This window comes from Anomaloglossus baeobatrachus, chromosome 7 (assembly GCF_048569485.1).
Source record: "Anomaloglossus baeobatrachus isolate aAnoBae1 chromosome 7, aAnoBae1.hap1, whole genome shotgun sequence".
Taxonomy (NCBI): domain Eukaryota; kingdom Metazoa; phylum Chordata; class Amphibia; order Anura; family Aromobatidae; genus Anomaloglossus; species Anomaloglossus baeobatrachus.
In genome coordinates, this window is record NC_134359.1 from 106178272 (window position 1) to 106190932 (window position 12661).

The following is a 12661-nucleotide window of genomic DNA, read 5'->3' on the forward strand; positions in this document are numbered from 1 at the left end:
CATTCAAATTACTGCTAGATCTGCAGCAGAGAAAACAATGATTTTATCAAAATGACACCAAACATCTCAGTAACTGACAAATTGCTGGAATCAGGGTCTCATTGCACTGCTTACAGATGCAGCAGCAAAAACCTGTTGACAGATCCCCTTTAATGTATTGTAGCAGGATAGAGCTCTTAGATCATTGTCATTCAAGGAGGAGCATCTTCTACTCAAGCAACAAGGAATAAAGGAGACTGCATAGGTCTGAGCTGCTCAAGAGACGATTTGAGAATCCCCAGAGTCCTGTAACTGAAGGGACAGTGGTGCAAACTCTACTACTAGTAAATGCTTTTTCTACACAATCAGAGAATATAGAATCTACCTTAAGGCCGGGGCCATACGGGGTACTAGTGCAATCCTCACATGACACTCGTCTCACACTGACAGCACAGCATGAGCCGAGTGTCACTGCGACTGAGGTCCGATCATGCGATCGTACATCAGCTGCTGGGGGCAGGCCGGCGCTGAGGAGGGGAGGGACGGTGCTGAGGGGCAGGCCGGTGCTGCTGAGGAGACGGAGGGATTTATCTCCCTCTCTTCTCCATTGCCGGCTATTGCCATTCTCGCCCAGTACACCAGTGTATCGCGAGTGCAGTGCGATTTTTCTCTCACCTCATAGACTTTAGTGGGTGCAAGAGAAAAAAGGAACGCATTACAGTCGCAGCATGTTGCGATTGTTTTCTCGGTCCGATTAGGGCTGAGAAAATAATCGCTTATGGGTGCTGGCACATAGACTAATATTGGTCCGAGTGGAATGCGATAAAACATTGCATTTCACTCGCTCCGATTTTCATGCGGTGTGTTTTAGGCCTTATACTAAAAAAGTAATGTGAAACTAATGTCTTATAACCCTCTAAAATACCTTTTGGTCGTGTAAATATCCCTTTTCTTGGCTATAAATATCTATTTATACTCATTGATTCAATGATAAGGTCTTTTTTTTACAATATACATATAGCACAACAATATTGAAAATGACAATAGCAATGAAGATATCATATATTGCGGTTGTCTTAACATTGCATTGGAATCAGCTGGTTCATCTCATTTCTTAAGGTTTATTTGAATTTTAGTCCTTATCTCCTTTGCACAACATTGGCCTGATAGAAAAAATAACGGCTAATAGAACAAATGTCCAGCAGATTACAACACTTCACACAGCACAGCACCACATGAGCAGAGAGACAGAGATGGAATGCAGCCAAAGGCATTGTCCTGAGGTCAGCTCCATCACAACCGTCATCTGCCAAAATGAGAATCTCTATAGCTTATGACAATGACAACAAGGGCAGTGTACCCAGTGCTGACTCTACGATGGATGAACATAGTCATTTATCTTAGTGTGTAATAATTAAACAGGGTACACAGCAGATCACTGAGATCTTATCCTCTAAGAAAGTATATTTTTCAATGTTCTTGGCAAATAAGAATTAAACTACTGCCACCCAACATCACTAGTTGGTATTGAAAACATTCATACATTGATATAGGCTTTGATGAGTCCTGTATAACCATACATTTCAATTAAACCCTAATAGTGCTGATGCAAAAAGGACAGTGTCTTATTTGGAAATGGTTATGCAAATGCTGATCATGCAAACACAGAAGAAAATAGATAATTGAAACAAGGTATCTGGGTGGGATTTTCATCTCATTAAATGTTTTGAAGTATTAACAAAAATATACTTCTATAAAATAGAAAACTAAAAAGTAGTATGGATTGCGAGTCCATAATGCATGGAATTGACTTAGCAATGTCATTTTGGGAACATGAAACTCCAAATCTTTAATAAAAAAAGGTGCGGTTGGAACAAAGGAAGCATGCTGTGTGATGGGAAGAGGTTATGTGATGGAAGGTCATAGTTACATGCTCTTTGGTAAAATTCCAATAGTGATTTCTAATGTTATCTCATGCTGGGTCATAGTGCAGGCAGTCATTTTGGAGGATATGATAAATATTTGTATAGAAATGGGAGTATTGAAGTGGGAAAGTTTCAGGGTCTATACCTTGGATCCAATACTTTTGGACATGAAGCTGCACTATTAAAGGGGAACAAGTCTGGTACTGTAATGCTGTGGATAAACACGGCACTTCTGTGTGGTAGGTGCTTAAGTAGGATCCAGCTCCGTATGTAGCAAAGAGCAAATACTTGGCACTCAAATAATTGAATAAACTGGTATTTTATTGAGTAAGCGTGACCAAATATAGCACAGGCATTTCAGTCTAACATAGACCTTCATCAGTGTGCAGTGTAATTGGTCTGCTCAGCTTGTGATCTACACCAGAGCTACTTTCACTCACAAGCTGAGCAGACCATTTACACCGCACACCGATGAAGGTGTATGTTAGACCAAAACCTCTGTGCTGTATCTGGTCACGTTTACTCAATAAAATACCAATTTATTCAACTATTTGAGTGCCAAGTATTTACTCTTTGGTACTGTAATGGGGCATTTGCTTGGCACAGTTAGGAGGCAACTGAATGGCACTGTTAACTCTAGAACGCATACCTGGGGCCTCGTAGGCCTGCTAGGTTACTTGTTTTCTATGGTAGATTTCTATGGTTGCGCGTTCTAGGGTTAAAGCAACACTCCAGCATTTTTTTTATTGCACTCTGGAGTGGTGCTTTAAATACAAGTCCCCTGGCCCCGGAATTATACTCACCTTCTGACGGCTTCATCTTTTATAGCCGCCACTCCAGTCAGTCACCAGCGATTTGTGACTTACTGGCAGCTCCACTGTTTCATGGAGCGCGCCGAAATTCACAAATCAATACAAGTCTATGAGAGCCCCGTTCTTCCCCGCCTTCGTTCTGGCTCTCATAAAGATGCATTGGGAGCTTGTGATGTAACTTCTGACTTACGGGCTGTCAGAAGTTACAGTCATGAGTAACTTTGGCAGCTTCACCTTTTACCAACACTGCTCCACAGTACCACAGTACCGGAACGGCGTTGGTAAAAGGTGAAGCTTCTGGAAGGTGAGTATAAGACTTGGGGGCAGGAGGCTTAGATTAAAATTGCCACTTCAGTGCTGAACCATCCTGCTGGAGTGGTGCTTTAAGGTGGCATGCAGCTGGTAGTGTTAAGGTGCATGTGGTTTGTCCTTTTATTTGCGTAAATGAGGTATGTGTCTAGCACTCGGGTACACTGCAGTTGAGATTTTTAGGAGGTTTTACTGTCAATAATTGTGACCGGCACTTGCATATATGTTCATGAGCATGCCAGTGTCTATTGCTTTCTTGATGAAAACCTTCATATGTCTTTGTCTATAGGTGTGCTTATGTGCTTAAATGGAATTATGGTCTAAGAACTAATGTTTCTCTTTATGGAGAGTGACATGTTTGGGATTCCAGGGTAAGGAGGCTTATAAGCCATGCAGTGCTCCTCTGGGAATTTAAATGTGAAAATTGTCTCTTCAAAAAGGAAAAGGACTTGAACTTTAGTGCCATCTATTGGAGGTAGCAATCCTAAAAGTAAATAACGAGCCTTGCCACATCACTTAGGGTAGAAGCCAAACCATAAGGGGAAGCGTTACCCCTTAGACCCCAGTCAAAGTTCTCATATAGCTAAATAAGATATCATTTTATGCACTGAGGAAGGGCAACACACCAAAACCCATGTCTGCATATTGAGATTATAGTTTGGCTTTTATAATAAAGGCCGCTTTACACGCTGCGATATCGGTACCGATATCGCTAGCGTGGGTACCCTCCCCCATCTGTTGTGCGACACGGGCAAATCGCTGCCCGTGCCACACAACATCGCCCAGACCCGTCACACTACTTACCTGCCCGGCGACGTCGCTGTGACCGGCGAACCGCCTCCTTTCTAAGGGGGCAGTTCGTTCAGCGTCACAGCGACGTCACACCTGCGTCACTGAACCGCCGCCCAATAGAAGCGGAGGGGCGGAGATGAGCGGGACGTAACATCCCACCCACCTCCTTCCTTCCACATAGCGGCCGGGAGGCAGGTAAGGAGAGGTCCCTCGTTCCTGCGGTGTCACACGCAGCGATGTGTGCTGCCACAGGAACGAGGAACAACTTCGTTACTGCTGCAGTAACGATTTTTGAGAATTGACCCCCATGTCACCAATGAGCGATTTTGCACGTTTTTGCGACGATGCAAAATCGCTCATAGGTGTCACACGCAACGGCATCGCTAATGCGGCCGGATGTGCGTCACCAATTCCGTGACCCCAACGAGTTCGCATTAGCGATGTCGCAGCGTGTAAAGCCCCCTTAAGTCATGTGGCAAAGGGTCAATACTGACTTTTAGGATTGCTATGTCCAATAACTGGCACTAGACTTCAGGTCCTCTTCCTCTGTGAAGAAACAATTTGCATATTAAGTGGAATTAGTGACAACACTGCAATTATGTCACACATTTTTTGTGACATTTGCAACCAGCTGACAAAATGACCACCTACACTTTAAGAAGTCAAATAAGGATGCTTTCCAAACAAAGCACCTACGTTATTTTTTAAGTTTTATTAGTATATGAAGAAGTTAGGGAAATAAAGAAAAGAAAAAGGAGAGATGAATAGAATGGATAAGTCACTGTTGAATTAGATAGGAATATTATGAGAAGTAGGAATTGTTATGGGTTTTGTTTTGCTAAGGAAGGAGGTTGCAGTGAACTGTTCAGGAATCCATTGCAAGTCACCTCAGCAGCAAAAGTGTTAAAAATCAAAGAAAGAAGGTAAAATAATCGCAAAGGAACAGAAAAAGAGAACCCTGATATCTAACCATCTTTTTCTTCTGTGTGATGAAGCCTGGATGTATTCCTTCTGCTTGAGCGCCATTTACCAAGACGCTTGAAAAAATTCTCTTCTTCGTCTCTGCCGCCATCCATCCCTGATCCCGGGCCGGCTTCTGACAACTTTACAGCGCTTGTGAATTTCACCTTCATCAATGAGAAATATGAGAATTTCTGTGTGATCATGTGAACAGAGAAATAACAGTTAAAGTGCTTAAAGTTTTTGTGTGTTCTACACACGACTACATATAAGACATAAAAACACGGACAACATACACTATAAAACAGGTCCCATCATATATGTGCACAATTACCGGTCAGTCTATGTCTATTACTCAATGGGGCAGTTAGATATTGGGCAGTTCTCAATGTGTTCCTGACAGCAGATCACAAGACAGCATTTAGGGTATGTTCACACATCGCGCTTTTGCAGCGTTTTTTTTTCTCATGCTTCTTTTTCACGTGTTTTTACCACATTTTACTGTCCCAGCAAAGGGAATGTGATTTCTGAAATCTCATACACATGCTGCTTATTTTCTTCTTGCAGATTCGAATATGGAGCGTGTCAATTTTATCAGCATTTCTGCACAATTCTAATTAATGGGAAGTGCATAAAAAAGGCACACAAAAAAGCAAGAAATGTATGCATTTATGCGTTTTTCCAGCCAAGGCACATTTTTATTGCAGAAATGTCTGCAGCAAATACTTAACATATGCACATACCCCAATTCTACAATTTCAATTTGCAAAAAAAAATACAAATAAAAAAACAAGCAAAAAACAAAATTGACAGTATAATACAGGACTTTTTAATGCGATGACCAATAATTTCTCAGCATAAAGAGGCTGTAAACTGGTAAAATACTCATGCAATTCATTATTTTTTATTTTGTAATACTAGGATTTCAGGCCATGAAGTTTTAATGTAATTCTGTGAACAGATTAAAGAACTGATATTGATAAGAATAGAATAAACAACAAACTATTTATTTGTGCATGTAGCTCTTTCAAAGACAAGACCAGCACGGCCTTTACATGGCTAGTTCACTCCTCCAATACTGAGAAATTAGCTTTTAAATTTATATGCAAAAGAAGCTTAAGAACTATTTGTAGATCTGAAGCCTCTGTCACTCCAGCTCCATTTCCACCCAGTGCCGCCTCATCCAGATTGACTGATGGCTCCTTAACCTGAAGTCACACAGCATATATGCTGTCAGTCAAGCAAGAGGGGGCGGTGCTGGATGGGGAATAGAGCTGGTGTGACAGAGGTTTCAGATCTACAAAGAGCTCTTCAGCCTCATTTTTATATCAATTCAAATGGTGATTTTTCAGTAACCAAAGATGGGGCTGGATAGGTAAAGATATTGCTGGACTTGTCTATGAAAGGCCTACATGTACATATAAATAGTTTTGGGGTGAAACTCCACTGACAGATCCCTTTACAACATAACTTTTATTTTTTTGAATAATGTAAGTCAAAAACATTGCATTGTACAGTTAATTATATTATTTGCATTAGTCAAGGAACAAATAATTAAATGTTGTATGTTGCACTAGCTGCTATATTTATTTTTATTTACCTTTTTATCTGTCTCCCCCATCTCCTGTGCTGGCAAGCTCTTCCTATTGCCAGCGGCATGCTATGCAAATGAGAAGGAGGAGACAGGTTCAGAAGGCATTCTAGTAATCTTATGAAGAAGACGAACCATGTCAGCTCCCCTCCCCGAACCAAGAAAAAATAAATTTGCTTTATTTCTAGTGTCTAATATGATATAGTTGTTTCTGACACACAATATATATATATATATATATATATATATATATATATATATATACAGTCATGGTCAAAAGTATTGGCCCCCTTGAAATTGCTCTAGAAAAAGAAGTATTTCTCCAAGAAAATTATTGCAATTACACATGTTGTGGTATATACATTTTTATTTCCTTTATGTGTATTGGAACAACGCAAAAGAAAAACTGAAAAAAAGGCAAATTGGACACAATTTCACATTAAACTCCAAAAATGGCCTGGGCAAAATTGTTGGCACCCTCAACTTAATATTTGGTTGCACACTCTTTGGAATAAATAACTGCAATCATTTGCTTCCTATATCAACAAGCTTCTTACACCTCTAAACTGAAAATTTGGACCACTTTTCTTTTGTTAGCTATTCCAGGTCTCTCATATTTGAAGGCACCTTCTCCCAATAGGAATATTAAGATCTCACTATAGGTGTTCAAACTGTAGGGGGGAAAAAGCGCAATAGGGTCTTACCCGGTATAATGAGGGTAGAGAGACAGAACAGAAAGAGATACACTCACCTGGTAGGGTTGTGCCAGTCACAACCCCCTATGATCGCATGTGAGTAGTTTTATGTGGTTTAGCAGCGGCCCCGGAAAGCAGGTTATCATATAAATCAAATAGAAAACCGGTTTTAAATGCCGCGCTAAAAACCACAGATGCGGTAGATAAAGAGATTTCCTTTATTTCACAGTTCTACGCGTATATGATATGATTTCTTTTCCTGAGGAAGGAGACGGAGATGTCTCTGAAACACGTAGAACTGTGAAATATAGGAAATCTCTTTATCTACAGCATCTGTGGTTTTTAGTGCGGCATTTAAAACTGGTTTTCTATTTGATTTATATGATATAGGTGTTCAAAGGGATATAGATTCAAACTAATTTCTGCCACTTCAGAAATCATAGCACTTTGTTTCCATCAATTTCTGGGGGCTTCTTGAACTATGTTTGGGGTCATTATCCTGCTGGAAGACCCCTGACCTAGGATGCAAACCCAGCTCTCTGACACTGGGCACTACATTACCACCCAAAAATTTTTGGTAATCTTCCGATTTCATTATGCCTTTCACATTGTACAGTCACCCAGTGCCAGAGGCAGCAAAACAACCCCAAAACATCTTTGAGCCACCACCATATTTGACTCTAGGTACTGTATCCTTTTCTTTGTAGACCCCATTCTATTTTCAGTTAACAATAGAATGCTGTGCTTTACCAAAACGCTCTATCTTGGTCTCATCTGTCCACAAGATGCTTTCCCAGAAGGATTTTGGCTTACTAACCTACATTTCTGCAAACTGCAGTATAGCTTTTTCATGTCACTGTGTTAGTAGTGGAGTCCTCCTGGGTCTTCTGTCATAGTATTTAATTTAATTCAAACATGGATGGATAGTTCTCACTGACACTGTTGCACCCTGATTCTGCTGGAGAGCTTGAATTTCTTTGGAACTTGATTGGGGCTGATTATCCACTCTCTGGACTATTCATCATTGCAACCTTTCATCAATTTTTCTCTGCCGTCTACATCCAGGGAGATTAGCTACAGTGTTATGGGTTGTAAATGTCTTGATTATGTTGTGCATTGTGGCCAAAGGAAAATCAAGATCTCTTGAGATGGACTTGTAACCTTGAGATTGTTGATATTTTTCAACAGTTTTGATTCTCAAGTCCTCAGATAGTTGTCTTCTCCTCTTTCTGTTCTCCATGCTTAGTGTGGCGCACACAGACTCACAATCCAAAGATTGTCAACTTCTCCCCTTTTTATGTGGTTTCAGGTGTGATTTTCAGATTGCCCACAAATGTTACGTGCCACAGGTGAGTTTGAACGAGCATCACATACTTGAAACAAAGATGTTTACTCACAATATAGAAAAGGAACCAACAAATTTGTCAGGCCCATCTATGTGTGAAATTATGTCCAATTTGAATTTTTTCAGCATTTTTTGTGTTGTTCCAATACACACAAAGGAAATAAACATGTGTGGAACAAAGCATGAAAAAAGATTAATGTGTTTATACAAGTATTCGTGGCCTATACTCCATTTTTTGTACGTTTGCTTAATTCAGAATGGCCCCTTCACTACTAACCCCTGTGTTCCTATCTAGGATTTAGATGGCCTAGTTTGCTGCATTAATTTCTTTATTTGCCAGTTTGTATTGTCCCATTGTTTTTTTTATGTCTTCCAACATGTGACATCCTCAAAGAGTACTAAAAATGGTTTCAAATGTAACTAAAAATATAAAAATTTTAAATAAAAATTAAAATCCCACCTCTCATTCTAAAAAACCCCACAAAAAACCCAGCATATTTGATGTCACCATGTCCATAAACGTCAGATCATTCAAAATGTACAATTATTTACTCTTTATGGTGAAAGGCATAATCTCTCCACTATTGCAGCTAACCAAGATGCCCCAAAATAGAAAGAAACAAAGGGAAAAAAAATTATAAAAATTTCCTCATATATTACAATGAACCAAGAAAATCTACTAATTTATTTATACACGTTGATTGGCCGCATTCTGGTTCGTCAGAGGCTTTTGTGCGTCACCGGCTTAACTAGACTTAGTACAGCCTTAACAGTATCCACTGTCACTGAAATTGTAAAACCCCAGTTTGGCCTTGTGCGTACGCTGCTTTTTTTGCTTCTTTTTTAGTGCAGTTTGTGGTCCTAAACTGAATGTATGACCTTCCCCAGCAAAGTCTATGAGAAATCCGAAAGGCTGTGCACGTTACTTCTTTTTTGCCTTGCGTTTTGGTTGCAGAAAAAAAGAAGCAGCGTGTCACTTCTATTCTGCATTTTCCCCTGCGTTTTGCCATTGACAATGTTAAAAAAATGCAGGGTCAAAAACACAGGCAAAAACACACCAAAAAACGCATGCTTTTTTTGATGCGTTTTTTTTTTGGCCAGAGGTGCGGTTTTCAGCCAGAGGGTGCACTTTTCACTAAAGGAACAAAACTGGAGTGTGCGCACATACCCTTACAAATGAAAATATAATGTAAAGATACAGTATACATACAAAATACCAGTCCTCAAACCACTTTTCCAAAGTTTTAAAGCAACAGACTATAGAAATAGAAACATAACAGAAAACAAATAAATAAATAGAAATAAAGAACCCCACAAAATAAAATTCGCCCTCACCTCCTTCCATTCACTGTTATATCACTAGTTCTTACCCTAACCTAAACAAGTAAAATAAAAATTTATAGTAGATAATGATGAATCCAAAAATAAAGTCTTTTTTTAGGATATCACTATATTATTTACTGAAAAAATGACTAGAATGTACGAAAAAGAGCAAATTTGTTTACAATCTTTTTTTATAAGCCGAATAATTCTGCAAAATGAAAATTGTCTGTCTAAAAATAGTAAAACATATAATTGGAAGACAAAATACTACTTTAGTCTTCTAGCTGCCCTTGGTATAAGTCAATTTCCGATAAAAAAAACAGTAGAAGATTGGATTATACAATAATTATTTTATTCTATTAGACAATTTGGCATTTACAATATCATTTGCAGTCATTAAGAAAAATTACCTTAGAGCTTTGTCTGATGAATGACAAACGGTCCACCGAGCTGATGTCTAGAAGATCTTCGACATTATCCGTGAGCCCCGAGAGGGATGAACGCTTCAACCAATTGCCTGTGACAGAAAATCAGAAGGACAAGACTAGTACATATTTGGAAAGGATGATGTATGGAACAGTACAATGAGTGTTACTAGAACTACAACTCTGGCAAACATTAAGAGACCACTGCACAGTTTTCTAAAAATCAGCTTCTATATATGTCTGACAGCCATTCCATTCCAGTGTCAGTTGAATTCCAGAGTACACCTCGTTCTACTTAATGCGCTTCTGATTAGGTGATCAATTGAACCTAATCTAATTTAATGATGGAAAGTATAAAAAACCATGCTGTGGTCTTCACAATCCTCTTGCAATAGGACAAGCTGGATGGCAAAACAAATGCTAGTACTATACCAAAAGTAATAGGAATGGAAAAAAAAACTTTTAACCATGCCAAAGGAGTTGAAAAGTCTTGAGTGAGGAAAAGAAGAGCTCAATTCTGACTTTACTAGCAGAGGGATACCGTGAGCATCATGTCGCCTCCATCCTTAAAATTTCTAAGACGGCAGTCCATTACAACAAGGTCATGCAGTAGACATTGGGGACAACAAAGCTACAGACCGGCAAAGGGCGAAAGCGACTCTCCACTGACCGGGATGACCGTCATCTTATTCGAATCTCACTCAGCAACCGCAGGATGACATCAAGTGACCTACAAAAGGAATGGCAAATGGCAGCTGATGTGAAGTGCATGGCAAGAACAGTTCGTAACAGGCTCCTAGAGGCAGGGCTCAAGTCATGTAAAGCTAGAAAAAAGCCTTTCATCAATGAGAAGCAGAGCCAGGCTGAAGTTTGGCAAAGACCAGAAGGACCATAGAGGACTGGAGTAATGTAATCTTCTCTGATGAGTCTAATTTTCAGCTTTGCCCAACACCTGGTTGTCTAATGGTTAGACAGAAACCTGGAGAGGCGTATCAGCGACAGTGTTTTGCACCCACTGTGAAATTTGGTGGAGGATCGGTGATGATCTGTGGATGCTTCAGCAAGGCTGGAATTGGGCAGATTAAACTTTGCGAAGGAAGTATGAATCAAGCCGCATACAAGGTTATCCTGGAATAACAGTTGCTTCCTTCTGCTCAGGCAATCTTCCCCAACTCTGAGGACTAGTTTTCCAGCAGGACTATGCACCATGCCACACAGCTAGGTCAATCAATGTGTGGATGAAAGACCACCACTTTCAAAACCCTGTCATGGCCAGCCCAATCTCCAGACCTGAACCCCATTGAAAACCTTTCGAATGTAATCAAGAGGAAGATAGATCGTAACAAGCCATCAAACAAAGAAGAACTGCTTACATTTTTGCACCAGGAGTGGCATAAGGTCACCCAAAAACAGTGTAAAATACTGGTGGAAAGCATGCCAAGACGCGTGAAAGCTGTGATTAAAAATCATGGTTAATCCACAAAATATTGATTTCTGAACTCTTCCTGAGTTAAAACATTAGTATTGTTGTTTCTAAATGATTATGAACTTGTTTTCTTTGCATTATTTGAGGTCTGAAAGCAATGCATTGTTTTGTTATTTTGACCATTTCTCATTTTCAGAAAATAAATACAAAATTTATTGTTTGGAAATTCAGAGACGTTGTCAGTAGTTTATAGAATTAAAGAACAATTTTCATTTCACTAAATAATATACCTATAAAGAGGAAAATTAGAAAAAACGAAAATCTTGCAGTGGTCTCTTAATTTTTGTTAGAGCTATATTTTTAAATGAAACATTCCATTTTATTAAAATGTTAAAATGTTTCTTTTCAATTATATGTTATCATCACCAACCTAAAGGAAGTTTTAGTTTTTTCCGTAGTGATATCCGACGTGATCTGGATCTTGATCGTTTCTCATTGGTGTTGCCAGAATGAGCTGTGGTGCATTCTGAGGTGTCGGGCTCTGACTGACTACTGGTGTCACTTGCGGCACTTTGCGATTTGAACACCTTACGCCAAAAATCTTTACGGCCTAATCCTGCACCTTGCATTTGCTCATCACTGCGAGACAGATCAGGGTGAACGTTTAAATTATCTGCATTGCTGTGGGACAGAAAGACAAAGCAAAAGAAAAGGATGATTTTTCAGAGAACATACATTAGTCTACTTATATCATGTACCACATATAACATTTAAAAGATATTGATATATTATGTTAATCGCTCACAGCAAAGAAAAAGTATTACGGTAACTTGTCAATTGTCATAGCGCCAAAGTTAAAGGTGTAGTCCGGGAATTTTACATTGATGGCCTATTTTTAGGCTAGATCATCAATGTCTAACCAGTGGAAGTGCAACACCTGACACACCCGCCGATCAGCTGCTGGCTGAAACTATTCAGTTGCGGAGCTCCGTTGACGGAATAGTGGTCATGGCCAGGCACTGCCTATTGATTCCAAAAGGGGGCATATATGCAGTACCCAAATACGCCCACTATAAATT

General features: G+C 39.6%; 1 protein-coding gene across 10 annotated transcripts in view; it reads right to left on the bottom strand.

Annotated features, from left to right (window-relative positions):
- UNC80 (unc-80 subunit of NALCN channel complex) overlaps positions 1–12661 on the bottom strand; it is a 288351-nt gene that overhangs the window by 156897 nt on the left and 118793 nt on the right. For 7 of the 10 annotated variants that reach the window (XM_075317548.1, XM_075317549.1, XM_075317547.1 and 4 more), the window contains exons 19-22: positions 12013–12263; positions 10142–10248; positions 6378–6437; positions 4788–4971 (exon numbers count right to left, since the gene is read on the bottom strand). In XM_075317548.1, coding sequence (XP_075173663.1) covers positions 4788–4971; positions 6378–6437; positions 10142–10248; positions 12013–12263 — 602 coding nt within the window. The remainder of the gene's footprint in view (positions 1–4787; positions 4972–6377; positions 6438–10141; positions 10249–12012; positions 12264–12661) is intronic. The other 3 variants (XM_075317555.1, XM_075317551.1, XM_075317556.1) reach the window with 3 other exon arrangements.